A 23025-nucleotide genomic window follows, 5' to 3' on the forward strand; every position below is an offset into this window, starting at 1 on the left:
GATGGGTACAGTTTTTTTTTCGTGGGGGGGGGGGGTTGGTGTTTTGGATCACACTGGCACTGCAGGTCCAGGTCAGGCACAAAAACCCCCTCTCCTATTCTGTGTGCCAGCCTGGTCTCCATTGTTGTAACCCTCATTAGCACCAGTTAGAAGAAGCTGTTCCGCAGGACAGGAGGCGTCATTCCACAGCTGAGCCCTCAAACTGGGACACAAACTGCTTCTCCTCTACGTGCAGAGCTAAACCTGCCAGCTGACTCTTCAAACTACAGCACAGGACAGCAGGCGTTCAAGGCCTTGCTCGGAGACACCAGCATGGACACTCCAGATTATGGGATTGCAGCAATGAGGAGAGGAAGCTACGATGATGCTGCTGCTTCTCTACGCCCTGTGAGTATTGATCCGCGCTCCAAAGACGAAAGGTGAAAAAGACCCTGTTGTTGACGACCGCTGAGTGTGATTCGGTGTAAGTGAGTGTGATGTTGTTGCTTTTTTAATTGCTTCAGACTCACGAAGCTGACCCTTACCCTCAACACACTGCGTTACCTTATTTGTCAGTTGATGTGAGAGATGTGAAGGCTGTGTTACATACGACGGGTGAGAAAAGGTCAATAAACATCAAGGACAAGGAGAAAAACATTTCGCCAGCCTATACAGTGTGAGAAAACAGATAAACAGCATCCTCATGGTCTTCATGGTTATTATAAGTGGGTGAAAGGAAACTGATTGATTTCAGCTCAGGTACTTATCTATCTGGTACACATCACATCTATTAGAGGGATCCTCCCTCCCTTCCCTTCCCCTGTTAAAAGGTTTTTTTTTCCTTATCCAAATCAAGGATCTAAGGATGGAGGGTGTCGTGTGCTGTACAGATTGTAAATCCCACTGAGGCAAATTTGTGATTTGTGATATTGGGATATATAAATAAAATTGACTTGACTCCAGAAGAAATTGAAAAGTATCTGGAGGCGTTGGCATGTTGACGTGTCGAGTCTGAGCAATCAGTGAAGGTGGTTGTGGAGGGGTTATGTGGGGAGTGCAGATACAAACCACTATCATCAACATACACATGTAGCCTCTGTAAGGTGCAGTAAGACCAGAGAATCAAACCTTTATTCATGCTTTAGAAATACCAGTGAAAGAATTTTAGAAAGAAATATGCAATCTCGAACATTTCTCTGTGGAATTTCTGCTTTTCAGAGTTCCATGTACTGTGTCTGTTTGTAATTCTGTCCTCGCCAGAAAATGTCACCCAGTCGACGGACAGGGTGGGGGGAGTCATCAAGTTACCTTTAACCACCCAGCCAGTTATCTCTGTGATGCCTAATCATAACCTAACCTAAAAAAACACTATTTGAAGGGGATAGAGACTTTGACCAGACCAATGAGCGTTTGTAAGAGTGATGCTGCAGTTTATAGACCTTCCATTCCTAACAAAGACCATCACTGTTTCCGATAGCAAACCATGCACATTTGCAAGGAAAGGTTGATCAAATGTGAACTCTGACCTGCAAATGTGTTGGAGCGTTGGGAGACACAGGAAACGCATCCTTGAATGTGTCATTACGGACTCATTCAAGTGAATAGGATGGTGATGGAGGGAATGTTTGCAGGAACACGTGCTAATCACCTTGAAGGAGGAAGTCATGAAGAAAGGATGTAGTGCACAAAGTGTCTGACTTTAACAACTGGAGACAGCCGCTCCCATCACGTCTCCTACCAAGAGGCAACACTGGTGTCTTTTAACTATGACCACGATCTGTCTCTAACCTCAACCAAGTCGTTTATGTTGCCTAACCTCACCAAACCTTAACCGTAGAGGTGGCATAGCAGAAAGCTCTCGTGACTCATTTGTGTAATGCTTATATTGGCAGTTTTGTGAGGCTCTGACAAACTACATTGTCCTGCTAATGGGTGGGTGCACAATGGGTTCTTGTGGAAGGCAATGACAAAGGACCTATTTACTGGTTTAGGTATGAGGAATTGTTGGATAATTGGGCTTTTTAAAATTACAAGATCATTTCTGTTGAGGGGTAATCAGGTTTTGACAGCACATCCCACATTAAAGCTGAGAATTATCACCGGACTCTGCAGCTCCCATCAGCTATACGGCGCTTTATTCACCTCATTGTTTTAGTTTTTACGCCTGCAAACAGCGGACAGACAACGTTAGCAAGTAGCTGGTGAACACAGTGGAGCATTTAGCTGCTAGGCAGAGGCAGATATTTCTCTCAGGAGTGGGTGGAGTGAACACTGGACTTACATTCATCAGGTGGACAGAAACACGCGTCAAAGTAAATGCTAATGTTTCTCTGTGTCTGCTGAAAATGTAAATGAGCAACTGTTTACGAACAAATTTGCCATATCAAGTTTGTCATATGTCAGTTTTTGTGTTTACAGCTTGTTACTGCAGGTGTAAGATACAACACAATAAGGAGTAAATATATTAGTAAAGATACAAAGATATACAAGCTCAGTAGCAAACAGCATAGATTATTATATAATTTCCAGAAGATGGACATATGAATGTTGTCGTAGCTGCCGGTGATATGCTAATATTTGGATCATCTGGCCGTCTCTTCTTCATCTCGTCATCTCTTTCAACATGAAGACCTTTGCAGTGAAAAATATTATTGGCTCATGATTTAATAAAAAAAGGTGGACGATGGTGGTATTGAGTCGTGTGTCCACTGGAGACACTTTTCACTTTGAGCTGCTTTAATCTGTCATCATGTTTGAGGGATTTGGTGTACTTCTGCATTTACAGATATGTAGTGTATTTACAGATTCTGAATTCAACGCATCAAACATGAATTACAATACTGAATAGAATCCCACATTCATTCTAGTAAATCTTCCATTTTACTGTCAGAGAGGCCAAAGCTCTGTTCCTTCATGACAGAAAAGAACGTGACAAATTGACCCATGTATATATACACAGAGAAGTACATGCGTGCACCCTGGACTGGTAGGTCACCCCGGTCCTTTGTGTCCTGGTCCTGGTCCTGGTCCATCACGAGTCAGTGGACTTTGTGTGCCAGCAGACAGAGGCCAGAAAGAGATGCTTTGTCAAGTGTTCCTGCTTTTGTTTGTTTTGTTCTTGCTGTTTTTCCTCTTTGTCTTCAATTCTGCTTAACCCTAATTTCTCAGTTTGTCCAGCAATTAGAGCACAAGAGCAGCCACAACAAGGTGGAAAATCTGTTTGTTTTCTTTCACCCAAATGAACAAAACAGAGCTGGTGTGCGTATGGAAGACGGTTCCTGCTGGGAAAACTGAAAGTTAAATTAAAATTAGGGTTGATAAAAGAAAAAGTTGGGTTTTAGCTATGCTAGCGGCATGGTCAGGATTGAAATATCTCAACTACCAGATGGATTGGCCCCAGAGATGAAGCACACTGACTTTGGTGATCCTCTGACTTTTCCTCTCACGCCACAATGAGGTTGACATTTGTGGTTTTGAGTGAAATGTCTCAACAACTATGGACGTTGTTCCACTCAGGATGAATTGCGCCATCATCATCAGGTCAAACTTTTGATTTGTCTAATTCTATTATTCTATACAATAATGTTATGACCAAATACCTAAAGAACTAATGACACTCCCATCAGTCTCAGCTGCACTTTGTGTTTAGTGCTAATTAGCAAATGTTAGCATGTTAACACGCTGAATTAAGATGGTGAACGCGGTGAACATTATATCTGCTAAACATCAGCCTGTTAACATTGTCATTGTGAGCATGTTAGCATGCGGATGTTAGCATGTAGCTTGAAGCACTGCTATGCCTACTGTAAGTGCAGGCTGTAGACTGTTAGTCTTGTTCATTTATGTTTCATTTTATTATATTTCATTATATTCATATACTGTATACGGTCATAACAATACATATAAATACATTAGAATTTAACTTTCTCTTGCTGGTCATAATTTTGACTGCGCACATAATCAGAAGTATGAATTATGAAATGCTTATGAAAACTCTTAGATTTGTCCTTCCAAGCCTTTAAATTCCATTTTCCAATTATTTGTTTACCTGGCAAGAATGGCCTGCGATATTTTCAAAACCAAACCAAATTGCATTAAACCTATTATTAAAAACATATAAAAAATGTATAGTAATATGATAGTAAAATAACCATTTTTTTTTTATGTATTAGTGTTGTCAAATTTGTGCTTTTACAAACCACTTCTCAACGTTGCCTCTCTTTTATTTACAACTTGACAAATGGCTTGATCTAAAGCGCTGATCCAAATCACACTAAAGGCCTTGTTGTTGCTAGGCAACACGTAGTCAGCTGCCAATCACGTCTGCACTGGCGAGTTAATACATACAGCAAGCAATCAACGGCAGATACGTTAAGCAAATCAAAATCACACGCTGCTGGGACTCCATATGTTAGTGTCACAGGCGTGTGGCCTCTTTGAGATTCACACATTTTCCCGTGGTGGTGTTTCGTGTGTTCTCTGGACGGAGTGAACAGAAACAATTTATGAACCAATCTTTTTTGGTAAATGAAGTGAGCTGAGGCTTGGATCTCTTTTTCTGTGTAGCTTTCTTATTTCTACAACCTCATTATCTGGCTGAAGTACACGTCCACCACTGACAGTGTCTTTTGTTTCCACTGCACAAACTCTCATTGTGTCTAAAGGGCCTCTTTTTATGCACAGAGGACATTTTGCTTTTGAAGATTTCATGGAATTTTCATTTTCAAACAGACACGTTGCTTACGCTGGAACACAATGATAACCCAAGATTTCTCTGTTTGAGGGCACTGCCTTGCAGTTAAAGTCCTCCTCCACTCAAAACTATACTAAACTATAAACAAACTTTGTTTGATCGACCGTCACTGTGCAGAATGATGTATGCACAGAATTTGACTCTAGAAGGTTTGACTCTTTCCACATTTGTCTCACAAAGGAGATGATTTTGTGATATCACAACTAGTTTGGAAGCCAATCCTAAAACATGTCTGGAAGGAATCTTTAAGCAGTCCAATGCAAGATTTGTCCATTGAAAGGTGGAGAAATGTGGAAAAACGGAAGAGTGTTCTAACTCCACCTCACCAACAAGTGTGTTGCTTACTTCCATTTTTCCGTCGTCTATGTGTTTTAAACTCAGTCTGGTTGGTGAACAGCGATCTTCAAGTCATTATCTGAAGCTATTCCAGTGTTCATTTGGCTGCAGGCTGATGGTCACTGCCTCATTTGCCCAAACAATGGTCACGCTGATAACTCTGTAAGTGCTTTGCTGACTGTTGTCAAAGACAGTATGTTTATATACAGGATCTCCCATCACAGCAAACCATCTGTTTGGTTGTTGTTGGTTTCCTCCCTGACTGAAATCCCTTTTGTTTAGCTGCTCCCGCTGGTCAGACAAGCAACACAAGGGTCTTTATATGTCAATAAAAGCCCTTTGTTACAGTCTTTGCTTGTTGTGGTCTGGAAAAAACATAGATGCGTTAGTTTGGGAATGGAGACTTGCAGCAGTTCATGTAAATGGTTAAAATCTTGACATGCCGGTAATAAAGTTAATTTCCTGTTTCCAGTCACCATTGGTTTCTCTTAACCATGACCTCTGAACCATTACAGAGAGTTTGTTACTGTAATCATGGCGACGAAGGTCCTTGTGCCTAAACATTACCAAACCTTAAACACAGCGTTGTCAGGTCGTGAAACGTGTTTATTTTGTCAGCAGTGACATGCGCAGTCATCTGAGGGGCTACATGGAGACAAATGTTCCACTTACACTGTAGAGAGAACTGGATGAGCAAAACGGTTGAAGAGTCAAATACCTTGCAGAAACACCTCGCAGCTGCTAATTTACAGCTGAAAGCAAGTGTGAAAATGACAACATGGTACATGTTAGATACATAGAGTGTAGGTATATATTTTTTCCCTTTTACAAGTCCTGTTTTCTTACAGCACCTCAGACACTTGGCTCAGAGACGACGCTCCGCCCCGTCACTGGTCTTTGGGAAGGCGTTGGGGATGCCATGGTCTCCTATCAGGTGTGTACATCATCATCATTTTATTTTCCATCCATTGAACATTTGCTTTCCGAGAGCTGCAAAAAAAGAAGCTGCACAGTCTTTTTCAATTTTCTGCTGGTTGACCTCTGAGCAGTTTAACAGAAGCTGTTTATCTCATTAGTAGTTGTGAGGCGACTGGGTTCTTTCTTACACTTAAAGCACGTCATATTTTCTCAAGCGGTCTGGAGTACTGTTCTGTAACTGGCACCTCCGACAGTGGCAGGGATTAGTTTATTGATTGACTTGCAAAATGACATAGATCCGGTACTTAACAATTAATTGTATTCAAACTGAACCAGTTATGATCCCATTGAGGGTCAGTTACAGCAGCTTAACAACACTACAATCAGCACACACATCATGAAGGATGAAGAGAAGAAGTGAAGGTAGCAAACAGAAGAGAGAAAGAGGAAAAACTGAGATCATAACAAACATTTTTTTTCACAAGATTTTGAGCTTTGGAAACTTCAGAAAAGTCAAAGGTCAAACCTGTGTCATATGGACATGGATGAGGAGGACGTTTACCCCCCCGTAGCTGCAGGTTGGTTCACCTTTTGTGTGCAGTTGTCACCACACTTTGGTTTGCCTCTAACCTGCAGACCTGATTACCTGACAGCTTTAAAGCTGCAGCTGGTGTTGATGCAGATAGGAAATGTGGGTCATCTGAAAATAATAGTAAATAGTAAAGCAGGTGTTCACAGCTAGTTTTGTCTGTTATGTCGTATTTTGGAGGAATTATTTTCTTCCACAGGTTATTTGACAGGAAGTCTGTATTACCCATTACGTCACTTTTTTTCTTATTGCTAATCCAATAGTGTAGCAACGTTGTTTTCACATGCAGCCACAGTGGAGGAAATACTTGTTTCAAAGGAACATTTTCTTTATGTGAACTCGTCTGGCTCATTTCCAGTTTCACATTCTCTTTCTATGTGCAGTGCAGCCTCCAGCCTGCAGGTGGCAGCACATAGGAACACAACCTCAAATCATCTCCGTTATCGTCAGAGGGGAGTACGTGATATACCACACAAAGAAAAATAACCTTATTTTCCCCTCACCATGATCCCACCACCGCTGAACAGTGTCATGATGACACCTCGATATCACCCTGCTGTGCTCAGGCCACAAACACAGATGTCCCTGAGGGGGATTTACAGAGTGGGTTTTTGAAACAGTAACCTGCACATAGACTCCTTAAACCTCCCTCCCAACTCTCGCTGTGAGGGTCAGGCTGTTTGGCTGATATTGATCTGTCTTCTATTTCTAATCATTAGCTCTCAAAAAGCATGTTCAGTCTTCTAACATGAGGACGTTTCAGACTCCGACTGATTGTAATTGGCTGTGAGATAAATTTACATGAGGTTGTCTGAGGTTACTCTTAATATTATACAATGATAGACAGGACTAAAGAGACAAGAGCAACAATGCAGAGCAATGCAAACAAGATCCCATGCCTACATTCAATAAAAAGCAGTATGGCATTGGGCTACATACAGTACACCAGCGGTACCCAAACTTTTTTGGCTTGTGACCCCTATTCACAAGTTATAACCTCAATGTGGACATTAAGTGTGAAAAGTTTAAAAAGTGAATTTGTCCCTCTCAGACTGTGTCATTTGAAGGATTTTAAGAAGCCTGAACACTGGTGAGAAAGGCTTCATCTTCAATGTCATAAAACACTTTAATAAGCTTAATAAATAACAGCTAATATTAAGTATGGTCTGTGTTATTTATGTTGTCAGGCAGTAGGCAGGGTGGAGGGGACTTGGACTCGTGACCTCAGTATTTCTAAAATCCTGGCTTTAAGCCCTGATCAAGAAAGGCCTGTATGATTGAAAGACCAATATTTCCAAAACATATTATTCCACTTTTCCAAAAGACGATTTTGCTTCCGTAAAGAAAGAAAGAAAGTTAATCACCAGGCTCTTGCCAACTTTTTTGGTTTGATCGTGAAAGCTCTGTAACGTCTCAACACACCTACAGTCTGTTAAGTGTCAGGTCAAGTCAGACTCTTAATGTGTAGGCTCTTCATCACCTCCTGACGTTAAACTATTTAACCTTTTAAGAGTTGTTTTTCGCAGTATTCACACAAAGACCACCAGAGCATCCAGTGGGCGAGTCCATCAAAGCAAAAAAAGAAATGCCAGACACATCCCACTCTCACACCTCCACACATTCACCTCACAAACACACACACACACACACACTGTGCATTTCCATGAGGTGGGGGACGTCGTGGGTGTTAGTTTCACTGTAGTGGGACTGCTGCTGACATAGACAACGTAAAGATAATTAGCTGTATGTGTTTAGTTAAATATATTTATTCCACAACAATAACTGCTATGTTATAATGACATTATTCATATCAAGGATGTAGTGCAGAGAAAACCAAAGTACACAGCTCTGTAAGACATTGTGATCATTTACAAGTCTTGATTAATATTGTACATCATAGCAATTAGAATGTGACTGTTAATGGGTAACAACAGTTAAGTTAAGTAGCAGTGGTTCGTTTTAATGTGCTTTTATGAGCTTTAATAACTACTACTACATTTATTTTTTGGTTGTTTTCTGTTGTTTGCTTTTACATACAGTGATAACCACAAGTTGGAGTTTGTATTTCTCCCACAGTTTTATTTGCCGGCATTTTATGTGTCATCTTCAGTAGGCCAGAAAGGGTAACAGGGAAAGTACCTCTGCTGCGACAATTTGAATTTCAGCCCTGAACCCAGAGTCAGTGGGAAGAGCTGTGACCACCATTCATTTGTAGTCATTTCGAACAAACAACTCTTACTTCTTCTGTACACCTTGACTTGTGCGTGCACGTTGGATGCACGTTTAACATTTTCCAGACATGGCTGTGCGGCAGTGATGTGACCAGATTGATTTCTTTTTTAATCTCAGATCATTTTTTTAATTAAATGTACAGATAAACAATGGTGTGAAATATGAAGTGAGATGTGAGGTAATCCCCTAATAAAATCGAGAACTGCAGCTCACTGTTTTTCAAAAATCAAAACTTGCCTCCAAGAAGACTGAGATTCTCAGCTAAACAAATAAATAAGCTTTGTCAGTTAATACTAGTGTGTTCCTCTGAGATGCCTATAATGAAATCATATCAGGATATTGATGTGATATTGATCCGTCAGGGTACAACAGGTGATGCCTTCACACACAGATCTGACATTTTTCTTCAAATTAAAACATGATTCCACGCTCTCTGTGGTATTTTGGGAAGGATCATAGTGTTGGAGGCTATTGATTATAGTCAGTGGATATGTTTATTTTACAAAACAAAATCATGGGTTTCTTCAGGTCTCTGTGACTCTGTTGTGGTAATTCAGCCACCAAAGCGCTACAGCAGTAACTTGTGTCATTGCTGATTGGTATAGTTTCCAATATCATACCTGCATGAGAATGAAACAAACAGTGGGTGTAAACGGCAGAGATGCAGATCTGAGGGCAGTTTGTACTGATTTGATCCAGTAGCCGTAATGTTTTCACTATCAGGACACTTTATTAAACAACCAGCTAACTGCAAGTGGTGTTAAAGGTGTAGGTCATCCAGACCAGTGGTTCCAAACCTCAGCAGTCTTCTAGTGACCCCTCGTCATAGGCGTAGTTCAGTATGCATTAGCCTACAGGTGATGTGCCCATTTCAGATTGTTTGATTTGAATATTTTTTAAAGGCCCTAAGAGATAAAACTATCAGTATTTCCCAGGAAAATATACTGAAAATACTGAAAAGTAAGTAATTTTGTGAAGTAGAATATGTTGACCCACATGTTGGGAAGCATTGACCTGGACCAGTGATTCCCAATATAAACATAGATAGGTCTAGGTCATAAAACAAAGCTGATGATTAATGGGAAAGGAAAGAAGAAAAACAACAATGTTCTGCCACTCTAATATGAATTGTTATTTCTACTCTCTTTGAAATACATTTTGATTCTTGAACATGTATTTAAAATGAGACCATATGAGTTCTAGAGTTGAAAACTTGTAAATTATAGACTCCTGGCACATGTGATGAGGGGTCGAAAGAGGACAATGCTTTATTTCAAAAGGGTTACAAGGCAAAACGGTAAATCACTAATCAAGACGGCTCAGTTGGCTGTAATGTGAATTACTGGCTTTTAATTCAAATTAGTTATAATCTCTCCCATCTTTTGTAAATTAAGACCAAAAGTCTTGGAATAATGGTGTGGTGATGAATCTGTTATCAGTTTGGTAACACAGTCTTAACACAAGTGTCAAATCGACAAGGGTTAGGATTAGGATTTTATGTGTCTGGCACATAACCCCTGTAAAACTACAACTTCTTGTTTTTACTCTCGGTGCGAGCTCAGTTTGGCATAAAGACTGAGAACAGGGGGAAACAGCGAGCCTGGCTCTGTCGAAGATAACATTTGGCTACTAGCTAGTCTGAAGCTCACAGTTTGTTTACTCGTTCAAAAACCAAAGTGTAAAAATGACATGTTGCAGGAATAAGCTATTTTCCGCTGCTGCCAGTCTTTATACTAAGCGAAGCTAACTGTCTTAGCTACAGCTTCATATTTACCGTACAAACTTGAGAGTGGTATCAATCTTCTCGGCAAGAAAGCAAGTAAACATTTTTCCCCCAAATTGCTGATCTCTTCTTTAAAATCTCTATTGAATCTCGCTGTTTAAAAAGCCAGTTACTTGGTGCTAACGCCACTTGTCAACCAAGCACACAGATTTTTGTTTAGTTGGTGGTTTCCCATTACAATGCAGACTTTTAGGATGTAAAAAGCCATTTACCTCCAAAATGTCAGCTTTTGTGGAATAACAAAAAACACCCGCAGTTTAAGGATGCTGACATTGGCGACATATTTCAGATACTCCTAAGGCCTCTGACACTATGAGAAGCATAATTACCAAAATTAGACTGGTGTGTCTTTGGGTTGTGTCCATCACCCACCCCTTTTTTTGTGTGCGTCCTCTCCCTCAGGGAGGAAGCTTCCTGCTGGGTCTCTGTGGAGCAGAGTCCATTCGTCCTTGGCCTCACCAGTGAGAACGGAGAGCTGCTGCTGGACGAGTGTGTTCAGGTCACAGAGGACTCAAAGACCAAGGAGAGACACCTGTTCCTCTTCAGCGATGTCATCGTCTTTGCCAAACTCAAGTAAGAAATGTAGATATTAATATATAGATGGTGATTATCAGTTATTTTCAGTTAAATGTGAAGAAAATCAAATAAGTGTCCATGGGGAAACGGAATCAACTTACAGAAAATACAAAACAAACGTAGGAAATACATTTGTAATGCTAATTAAGTAACTTTCTGCTGAAAAGTGTCACGTTTGTACAGTTGGGACTGGAGAGTGAAAGAGGAAGCAAAAACAAAACCTGTATTTTTGGACTGTATACTTGGGGAATCTCCCAGCAGCGGGCTGTTTGTGTTTAGTCACTCTGACTAGAAGTAGAAAGCATGGTGCTTCCCTCTGAGTGGAGTCACATGAGGGGAAACTCAACGGTATTAATCCCAAAAAGTTGTTTCCACACATCTTCAGCTGAAGTTGGGTTTACTTTAAAAACAAACAAAATTTCATATCTAAATGTTGGTTCATTAGTCTTACAAGTGACAACATCTTAAATCTAAAATCCTCTAAAAACTGGAAAAAACATATGAGGTGTTTTGTAAATGCTCTTCCACTTTGCCTTTAATGATAAAATCATTTTAAGATTAAATGTCCAATTTTAATTACTTCCTTGGCTTGTTATTAACATTAATGGGTACGATAAAAAAATCCACCTTTCATTTGTTCCTGGAGGATTAACAGCATTATCTTGCAGATTTCTACCCAACATAATTAAACAGAACAAGTTCATGTAAACAGACTTTAAATTGCTGTAATTACTGGTTGCTCAACTCAGTCAGATTAGAGCTGTTTGTCAAAGCCGGTGGAAGTTTTATAACCCTTGAGTGGGAGGACAATCACACTCATCTCTGTACCTCAACCTGCCCACTGTTCCAGTAGGTAAGCACAGCTAGGACTACAGTAGGCTGCAATACAGTAAACAGACTTTGGAGTCTTTTGAGTCTATATATATACAGATGAGCATTCCTCACTTCTAGAGATGATTGTATATGGTACTATTCAGTGTTCACTTTGTATTTTTTGCCTGTTGTGGAGAAACACTTGATTTTACTCATCAATTTCAGTTTAAGATCAGGTCAACCTTTTGGGAAATACACTTTTCTGCTTTCTTGCTGAGAGTTAGATGACACGATCGATACCACTCTCATGCCTGTACAGTAAATATGAAGCTAGAACCAGCAGCTGGTTAGCGTATCTTATCTTAGCTTAGCTTAGTGTGAAGACTAGAAGCAGGGGGAAACAGTTAGCCTGGATCTGTCCAAAGTTCAAAAATACACATACAAACACCTCTAAAGCTCACAAATTAACATCTTATATGTCATTTGTTTAATCTGTACACGACCAGAAATGTCAGTCTTTACGCTAAGCTAGGCTAATCACCTCCTGGCTCTAGCTCCTTACTAAACACACATCTGACTCTCAGCAAGAAAGACGGGAAACGAGAGGAAACTGCTCTGCATCTAAAGCACACTTTTCAAAGTGAAGTTGGAAAACCTTTATTTATTAGGCTAAACTTGACACTATGCTGGTGGTAATGATAAATGGTTCACACAGTATTCCTAAATAAATGTATGTTTACTAGAATTACCCCATAGCAATTGGTTTAGGGCAAACTTGGGGCCAGGTAGTATAGTATGGTTAAAATTAGGGAAAATATAACAAAGCTGTCTGTAATCTGCTGTGTAAATGATGGGCTCCTGTGCATTGTTTATGTACACAAGTGGGGGCACTTTTCCTATTTCCAGGGCCTCCCAGTGTGTTAATCCGTCCATGTTTATTTCTCACAGCCTTTCTACAAATTACCCCTGGTCAGTTGCACGTCTCTCTGTTTCTGTACTATAACGCCTCCAGAACAATAGCTCTTGTTTTTTCCCCCCTCCAATCTATCAGTGCTACAGGATCCAGCAGGCCACCGCTGGAAACACGTAGAGGTCACGAGCTCTATGCTGTTAACACCTGACGTTTTGGCTGTGTGGAGGTGTAGTGGGAAGAATGGATGAATCTATTCTAATCATTTACTAGTCACCTGCTGTGGAGGCTGAACCACTTATAAAAGCTATTAATTCGGACTCCGTCACGGCCTCTCTGAATGCCTTTCAGGACACCAAGAGCGCAGCATTATTTATGGAGGAGTTCAGTCAAGTTTAGCCTTTTTTGATATTCCTATAGTGTACGTCAAACAAGCTGTTAGATTCTAGTTTCACACCCGTTCAAGCGCTGTTAAAGTGAACACTTTGAACTAGCATTCCTTGTAATCATCTTGCTGCACCGAAAGAAATGCCCACATAGAGTATCACAAGAGCAACTTTCTGTCTCTTTATCCTTGGAAATCAATATTTGCATCACAGACTGTTGTTCCTCACCATGTCTTCACGTACTAAAATCAATTTTCCTCTAAAGTGTGAGAGGATATTGTTGAATGGATTTCTGAAGACGCATAGACTTTTAGTCGTTTCAGAACAAGCTCTTACATAATAAATTACACCTTTGTTCACCTCACCCTTTTCACAAATACAGTAGGAAAACATGTTGCTTGCGAGAAGAGGGACAATCTCTTTTGATCACTGTTTTCCAAAATCAATCAACAGTTGTAGAGAGAAGAAAATCAATCACTGAGACAGAAATGTATGGAACTGAAACCTGTATTCAATCTTAAAAGAAAACACTGTGTGAAATGGAAACAGAAAGGACTATTTAGATGGCTGTTGCCTTTCTCTCTGCTTCTGTTTTAACAGGTCAACGGCCAGCTACCGTCTGAAGCACAGGGTGAGCCTCGAGGACATCTGGCTGTACGGTTTTGGAGAAGAACAGGAGGATGAGGAGGGAACGACGGGGGATATTGACCTCAGGGTGACTCTCGTCTTGGCCTGGGCTCTCACATATTGTTTGGTGTGTTTTCGGTGAGCAGGCATGCAGCAGATGACTCACATACAACAGCAGCGCTCAAAGTGTTTTTAATCACATGTGCTTGCATTCCTGTTTACACATGTCTAAGCTTGAGGATCTTCAGTCGATTATTATCCTTCCTCCAACACCCTAATCCTGCTCTTACCTGGAACTCTCTTCACCTCTTGAAGACTGTTCAGTCAGTGTGAAGATCAATGTGCAGAGTCTTTTTTTTGTGTCCATGTTGTAGACGTGACCATTAAACTCACTGTGAGATAGCCAGAGCCAGCTAGCCACCTGTAGAACAGGAATAACCTTTTTGTGCATGTTGGAATAACAATAGCATTTTACATATGCACAAAGAACAACATTTTAGTTTATCAAATTAGTTCAATATATCACCAGCCCCAGCTTTCTAATGAGAGTTGAGAAGATTGATTCCACTCTCATGTCTGTTTGTTTATATATGAAGCTACTGACAGCAGCCAGTTAGCTTAGCTCAAATACTGGAAACAGGGAAACAAGTGTATTTCCCAAAATGTTGAACGATCCCTTTAAAGGTCTTGCAGTCAAACTGGTTTTCACATGGACAGAACAGCACACATACACACAAACACAGGCTTTTTGTCATTAAATAAATGAAATCTGAGGCTGTTCATGGAATATCGCTACATGTAGTAAAAAGGTCATATGAGTTGTGGCCTTCATGAAAAACAGGGAAGTAGCAAGAGAAAGTCCTCCCTGCAGCATCAAGAGGTTGTGAAATAGGAAGTGCGGAGCTGACCACCAAACCCATCTTCATGTGAGGGGATTAACATCAGCTGACTTTATCTTGAAACATTGGCCTTTACAATAAAGATGAAGTGCAGAGAAACACTGTCTGACAGATGGAAACACCTTCTGTACTGTGGCAATGGCAAGTCATCTGTCTCATCAAAGGCACTAAATGGCACCAGTTGAGAAATGTTTCAATGGTGTTATTCATTGACTCCCACGCTTCTCGCAAAGTAATTAATCAAGACTGTTTGTGAGTCGCTGCTGTCTACCAAGATGATGAATCCCCTGGTGGGTTTTGAGCTATTTTTTGTCAAAGAACCAGATTTCTGATTAGATAATTTGGCTCTGGTAATGATTCAGTGTGTGAAAGTTTCATTCCTCCTCGCTCACATGGAGGGAGATCATGGAGTCTACGATAAACCATGTGCTCACTTGTTGACATACAGCCATACGGTACTGCAAGCTGCCTGGCACTGATGAGGCCACAGGTTATCAAAGGTGAAGCCCTCCAGGTGTACATGTAGGCACACGTATATCTGTGTTGTTGTCATGTTTCCACTGACGGACAAGCAGAGTCTAGGAGGAAGTGGAAGGTGTGTGGCTAGGAGCCGCCGTGACGCTGCTTCCTGTTCCCATGACTGAGTTAGAGTTTCCACCAGAGTTGTTAAAAGAGAACGTGGTGCGCACCCGCTCTCAGTCCTCCCCATGTCTCTGCTGGTCTGTTTGATTCTCTCTGTGGATTAGTAACTCATACCATGCTGTTATTTTGCCCACAGCTCGCCTGAGGTGAAAGAACGCTGGTTAGATACTCTTCACAGGTAAGAAACATTATTCTCAGATTAAGCATTTAATAATCTATATGTTGCCATAAATATCCTTTCAATTCTCATATTGATAAGAGTTGGATAGTACTTGCGCTAGATTGTAAAGTCATTTTAATCAATGTTGACAACATACTATTGTTGCAGGAAGTGTACAACTATCAGCTACATGGATAGAATTATCAGTTTCAGTTGAATTTATTGAATTGAATCAATGTTGTAGATAACGTGGTGTCAAGATTACATCTTTAGATAATGAAGAACAGTGTTCATTTTGTCACTGTTACTGTAAGAAAGTATGTAATAGCATTATATTGATGCACTTTTAAGGTTGATACACTTCAAATAACAGACACTTTGTGTGGTGATGTAAAATAAAAATGCAGACTAAAAAAGAAATACTCATGCAGAGGGTACAAAGAGTTTGAAGACAAATAGTAAATGTAGGAGTTAATGTATTATATGTATCTTTTTCTCATCGCAGAAAAATTAAAGACTCAAAAGCGAGGGTTGGTTGTGCTTCTTCACCTCCAGACGTCCTCATGAAGGTGTTGAGCGGCAGCATCACAGTAAGTCTCTCACTGCCCACTCTGCCAATAGAAACCAAAATACTTTTTTAAAAAAAGAGCTTTTACTAAATAATCACTGTCTCTCTTTTATCCTTCAGACTAAAACTCTAACAGGAGGTGGCATGGAACAATTCATTGAGCTTCCACTTGATGTAAGTACAGTAAAACCCCCATTTTCACTGGCTTGTTGACATTTAAGATATTCAAGCGAAACAACTGTCTGTAAAGACACCTGTGCCTTTCCACTCATGCTGAAAGGAGGGTACAGCAGACAGATTTGCTGGATATATACAGCTTCTGAAATGTATATACTGTAGCTGCACAAGATTTTATCCTAGAAGATGATAAATAATGATACATGTGATTGATTGTAGGCTTCTGCTAGAGTCTTTTCTAGTACAAGTATTTCACTCTAACTCATTCATGTGATAGTAGGCATGGAGGGCGAAGGTTTGTGGTTGCGGGGCGATTGTGAAAGCACAACCCCTCCCTTCGTTCCTCTTGTCATGCTCAGGTTCCTCTTGCATACTCATCACCACATTACTTTTTCTTTATTTTGTTGCCAGGGTGATGCAAAGGTCTCTGCTCTGTTGAAGCCGTCGAATAACCAAGAGGACAAACAGACGCAGCCCATTGGTGAGTTTGAAAGTGGCAGTGATGGAGGGAGGGAGGGAGGGGCTCGTTCATTGTGCCATGTGTAGATATGAGACCAAAGAGAACAACCACAGGGACAGAAAAAGGAAATCAAACTACTGATAAAGGCTTAAACTGAATAAGCTGATCAATAAAACTTTTCTTCCTCCATCAGAAACCAAGTGGAACCTGGTGAGGAGGATCAGAAAGGGCTCTAGTTTCGTCAGCAAAGCACGCCGATCAGATACAGACACCAAGACACAGCTGTTTGGACAGCCCCTCTGCAAGATATGCCCAGACGACTTCTCACTTCCAAAACCAGTCGCAGTAAGTTGACTTCCTACCTTAAATGTCAGATCTCTCACCTCATCACTTCCACATGTCAGTTTCTCTGAGGCAAGACCAAGAACTGAACTGCTTAAACCCAGAATAAATTGTCATTTCTATTGTTTTCTGTTTAGTTAATTTAATCCTGTGTTCCTAAAATTATGTCACTGCTTTATGCAGAATTTCCTCTTGTTTTAAGGAATATAGGGCAACTTGTTAAGATAGATGTAATTGGATGATCGACTTGGCTGACCTTTGACATTAGTGCTAAGAATTTGGGGACAGGAAACCATACAAGCGCATGAAGTGCAGGCTGATTAGGCTCAACCAAACATGCACTCAAACACCTTTGTTTCTTTTGTTATTACCATGCTAATCTCATCTCTGTCCTTTCACCAGGAGACGCTGGTGTTGCTGAGGAAGAGAGGGCCGTCCACAGAGGGAGTGTTTCGGAAACCGTGCAACAACAAGAACATGAGGGACATCAGAGAGCAGATCAACAGCGGCCTGGAGGTGGACATGGAGGGCCAGCCGGTCGTTCTGCTCGTCGGGCTGCTAAAAGTAAGTTCAACCACTACTGCTACAATACCTGCTACACCATCAGCATTAATGAAACTGATGCTCCTACTGAGTTACTTCGACCATTACCACTACCACCACAACCACAACTACTGCCATACCAGCAGTATGGCTGCTGCTACAACCACTGCCTCCACTACCACATCAGAATGTTAACTACTGTATATGCTAGCTAAGTCTCTAATAATACATCATCATGTACTCATTAATTGTATTTTGTATTAATAATCTGCAAAGTATAAGTATAACACAATGCACAGAATGTATTTAAGTCAGCATCTACAATAGAAGATATAGAGTTATTTTTGTTCTCACCCACACACACAAGGATCTGTTCAGTTCGATAGCACAGTCGAGTGTAACACCAGATCTTTTCTATTTATAACTCCCTCTCTTGTTTGTTGCAGAGTTTTTTGAAGGAGCTTCCTGGCAGCCTGCTGGTGTCTGAACTTTATGACAACTGGATGACAGCTCTGGACAATGAAGACACCCAGCAGAGAGCTCTGGAAATCAGAAAGTAAGCGATCAATACCTGCTAATGAGTCTAGACAGTGCCATTTACCTGCAACTGTGACACTCTTTTAGCTTCTATTTATATATGACATTAGTATAGGAAAGGAAATGTGTTAGTATTTTCATGACTGCTTATGTGGTCAAATGTAAACTGACTTTGAGGGGAGTTTTGCAGAGCATTCCCAATGTCCTCCATCTGCAGGCAGAACACAAACTACTTCTCATTTTCAGTCTGTCTTGTTTTAAAGAAGGAAGAAACTTTAAACAAAAAAAAAAGAGCGCCAAGCTAATGACTTCTTTTTTTTGTTCTCTTTTTTCTTCTTCCTTCCTCCTTTTGCTACCCGCTTACAGGGTGGTAGACAAGCTCCCGGGGGCCAACAAACTCCTCCTCCAGCACCTAGTCTGCGTCCTCCATCACATCCTCGAGAGCGCTGACACCAACAAGATGGACGCCTACAACCTGGCAGTGTGTATCGCCCCCACCCTGCTGCAGCTGGACGTCACCCCGCTGGATGAGCAGAAGGAAAAGATGAAGAAGGTAGAAAGTCTTGATATGAATACACTTTCTCACTTTTGGTGCTTTGAAGCTTTGCGGTTCACAGTGCAGAAAACCTCAGAAGGTTTCATACTTGCACAGACTGTTGATAGCTGTTTGTTTAGTTAAGTGCTAATAAAGAAAACACACTATCCTGACCAAATGAAGCACTGCGCTGTGTCCAGATTGTATCTGCTCTGAATGTCAGCTTTGATTTTCATAATTCTTTATCTAATTTTCACTTTTAGTATCGGAAGTTAATATCGTTGTTACTTTTTCTCATCATGTTTCTTTTTCTGATTCGCTACAGGTCACAGAGCTAACTCAGTTCCTGATTGAGCATTGTGAGATACTTGGAGAGAATATCCCAAATCTGCTGGATACTGATGAAGGTACATTTACACATCACTCAAATCTCTGTTGTTATCTCCCTTTAGGGACTGTGCTGAAATTATTAGACTGGGGAGGGGGGCTGAACCTTATTTGGTTATTTGGTCCCTAATTTTTCAATTCAACCCTGATTTCAAGTTTAATATGTTTAGGGAACAATAATGTTTACATAGCGCAAATGGCACAGGTTGGGCTGTGCTGAACATTTAACTTCTGTCATAATACAGAATGAAGTGAAGGTGACCGTTGTCTAGAACACTCGTTAGAGAAATAATGTTCAATCCCAGTTTCTCAAAGATGAGATATTGTTCTTACTAGCAACTAGAAAATAAAATACATTAATTACTTTGATGTGTCTTTATTTATTGTAGATCCTGATATAAAATACATCTTATGATAATGAAATATAATTCTGGAATATAGCAAAGTAAAAAAAAAAATTGGGACCACCCTCCCTTCAGCAAATTATTAAATAAACACATCCCCGTATTCTGACCCCACCTTCCCCCTAATTTTTGTACAGTCCCTTACTCAAGTTAAATTGAATTAGCTCAAATTGCAAATGAGAATAATTATTGTAAAATCTAGAGATCCTAATCACGTCTTCCTCTTCCCACTCTGCAGACTCACTGTCCTCTCAGCATCATGACTCTGCGTACGACAGCACCGACCCAGATGGAGATGGAGAGGCAGGAGAGAGTGCCAGCTCCACACATGGAGAGAGCGGGTCGTCTTCCTCTCTCAGCCCCAGCTTCACCACCTCTTCTTGGCAAGCTGATGCTCTCTTCAACACAAAGCCAGAATTCAACCGTCGCTGCTCTGAGCCCATCATCCTCCTCTCAGCTGATCTGCAGAGCCTGTGCAGCCACTCCAGGAGCCACGACGACTGCTCGATGGAGAGGAGGGACTTTGAGGAGCAGCCTCTGAAAAAGCAGATCTCAGATGACTCCTTCTTGCTCAGAGTACGAGGTGGAGCAAGGCCAGTGTCTTTTCCAAAACTGAACAGCTGCTCCAACATGGATCCACTGCCCTACATGGCAGGTAAGGACTGCTCGTGCTCTTCCCTGGAGAGCACTGCCTCAAATCTGTCGGAAGGCTCTGTTTTCACCAGTTCCCCAGTGGGGTCGCCTGCCTGCCCCAGGAGAGCAAACACCACCAACCAGCCTTCAATGGCCGCAACGACTCAGCAGGACATTGCCAGACCGATTTCAGATGAGAAGAGGCGTTCACACTCCATGAGACTTGCCAGTAAAGTCCTACTGAGGACCAGGAGCTTAGGAGCCTTCAGCAGGAGCAGCCTGAAGAAAGACTCTCAGAAGGAAAACTCCTTCCCTTGTGAAACTCTGCCGGAGGACTCTCAAAGTGAAGCAGATCCACCCGCTGAGCTTCTGCACAAACCGCGCCCTCTGTCGGCCATTGAAGTGTTTAAGCACGTGGACAGCAGGCTGCCCTGCAGGCCTCCGGCATACGAGCAGGCAGTGCAGAACATGGGTCTCCCTCCACAGTATGGATCGATGACTGTACACGATGCCATAGAGCTGGAGAGAAGGTCCCGTCCATCCTCTGTAAATTATGACTTCCCAGCTACATGTTCTGTCAATCAGTACATGGACTGTTTTGCTCAAACAGCGCAGGACAAAGTCAACATTGTCGAGCGGCGGCCGCCTTTCCGCCAAAGAGCTATGAGCGAGTCTGTGTCTGCACGTCATCATGAGGCTGTGTCACGGAGGTGTAGCCAGCCTGTGATTGAGGACTTTTCTTACGCCAAGGAGTCTTATGTTTGATTGACTTTGGAACTGTTTCACAGATCGGATTTTAGATATATAAACATTTATCAGAGTTAAATCTCAGTGGGCAAAGCCAAAGAACCAGTTTTAAAACTGAAAATTAGTAACCCGGCAAGCTTCTTTTATACTCATTCATTCAGAGCCACTGCATTCATAATCATCGATTCATGAAGGTTATTCAGCGTGCCTTTCAGAACTTCATATGGCTAGATTGTATGCTTTCCTTTAATAGCAAGAGAGCTTGGCTTCATCATAGCAGCTACTTCCTCCCCCTCTCCTTCCTTTTTCACTGTCCTTTTGTTGGTTGGACAGAGAAACTGTCTTTTTTTGGCTCTGCCCACTGAGCAGCTTTGTTAGAGAAATGCTCGTATATGTACATGAAGTCCAGTCTGCTCATTATTCACTGTTTCACTTTGAATGAATGTCAGCTGTGTGCCACCTCTATGGTTGCACTTTCTCAGTAGTGCTGTTTAGAGTACAACATTTTAGAGATATGTAGTTATTATGATAGATATCTAGTCTATCACAATGAAGCTATGAAAACACAGATCACTGTGGATAAAATATGCTATGAGATTGATTGATTTTCTATGTTTTGTTGGAAGTTTTTGTCGACTTAGTGATGTGTACAGTAAAGCACGTTGAGCACAATCTTAATTTTGCCTTTTGTAAATCCTCTTCACCTTGCATGGTCTTTTTCTTGCACTACATTGAAGCACTTTTCTGATGATGAGCTTTGTTTATTTGTATGCTAAAATATAAATGAAGTGAGATAGCAATAGATATAGATGTGTACTCTTTGCCAAGGGATTCTCCACATAAGAAAATGGATGAAAAACTATGCAATAAAAGAAAATAACAAAGTAAAAAAGTGTATTTGTTCTCTGTTTCTAAAAGACCTTTTCAGAAAGCTCTTGTTATAAATGGATGCTGTGTCGCTTCCCAGTCAAATCATTAGTGGCAGAAATAATGAGAAAATTGAGTAGAGTGACTAGTTCTCTTTGCTAGATGTGTTACATAACAGATGCAAACAGGCTTCATTGAGAGAACAACATGTTCTGGCACATATGCTAAAACAGAAGGAAACCAGACATGATCACATGGGCGGATTTGGTTTTTCTCTGAATTGCTGTTCCTCTTGTCTCTCTCTGATTGCGCGATGAGCTGATGCCACCTCTTCCTTCCTCTCTAAAGTGCTTAAAAATATTGTTTCCTTCCTCAACAATCCAATTTAATTCATCCAAAAGTTGCATAGTTGCAGAGATTGAAACTGAGCCTGATTTAGCAACATTTTATTGTGAAATTTACGATAAAGAGTGATGATCTCTGATAATTCTCATCTTAATCAGTTAGACAGGGTTGACACAATAAGAAACATTGCCAATATACATCAGAAATACATTACAATAGGCCTGCGGGAATGTGAAGCATATAATGATTGTCAAAGAAGCATCTGTCTTTAAGTACTGGGGGGCAGGAAGATCTTACAACATAATGGAATACGACAACACCACGAGCCTCAAAAACAGTTTAATTAGCACTTATCTGACACAGTGCCACCTAAACCTAACATTAAAATTCAGTCGTAGGTATGTTATGTTGCAGGTATGTACGTTATGTTGGACAAATATTGCTTTTATTATGACTCACCCTCTGCATCACACTTGCAGACTCTAAAGGGAAGTGTGAACCTGAGATATCACATGATTTTAATCAGTAGCAGGAAGTACTAGAAAGAAACATCAGGGCAGCAGCATTCATTGTGGTCTTTTTGATATCACTGGGCCAAAGACAACCTTTTAATGTAAGATTGGGGCTCAATATAAGTCTTGCACTGATTCCCCCCCAACACAAACACAGGTTATACATTATATTAACGTACACCACCCCTGTCCCCCCTGCGTTACATTAACGCACACACCCCCTACTGGACACTTTATCTGGACACTTTATTTTGGTCACTGCACTGTTTGCTATTTATCTTATCTTGTTCTTTTACCTTTATATTTTTACATGCTTGTTGTCTGTCAGATTATATGTTATATGTTAAAAAAATGTAGCACCATCA

At 41.0% G+C, this 23025-nt stretch overlaps 1 protein-coding gene across 1 annotated transcript; it reads left to right on the top strand.

The window, feature by feature from the left end:
• The first annotated feature begins 312 nt into the window (after positions 1–312).
• tagapb (T cell activation RhoGTPase activating protein b) lies at positions 313–21822 on the top strand. Its single transcript, XM_070925783.1, has 14 exons — positions 313–387; positions 5917–6002; positions 10993–11163; positions 13876–14040; positions 15580–15621; positions 16109–16193; positions 16292–16345; positions 16760–16829; positions 17002–17153; positions 17553–17714; positions 18140–18249; positions 18597–18783; positions 19091–19172; positions 19795–21822. The coding sequence occupies exons 1-14, from the start codon at positions 313–315 to the stop codon at positions 20952–20954; spliced, it is 2601 nt and encodes an 866-aa protein (XP_070781884.1). The 3' UTR covers positions 20955–21822.
• The last annotated feature ends 1203 nt before the right edge of the window (positions 21823–23025 follow it).

Source organism: Enoplosus armatus, chromosome 19, assembly GCF_043641665.1.
Source record: "Enoplosus armatus isolate fEnoArm2 chromosome 19, fEnoArm2.hap1, whole genome shotgun sequence".
Taxonomy (NCBI): Eukaryota; Metazoa; Chordata; class Actinopteri; order Centrarchiformes; family Enoplosidae; genus Enoplosus; species Enoplosus armatus.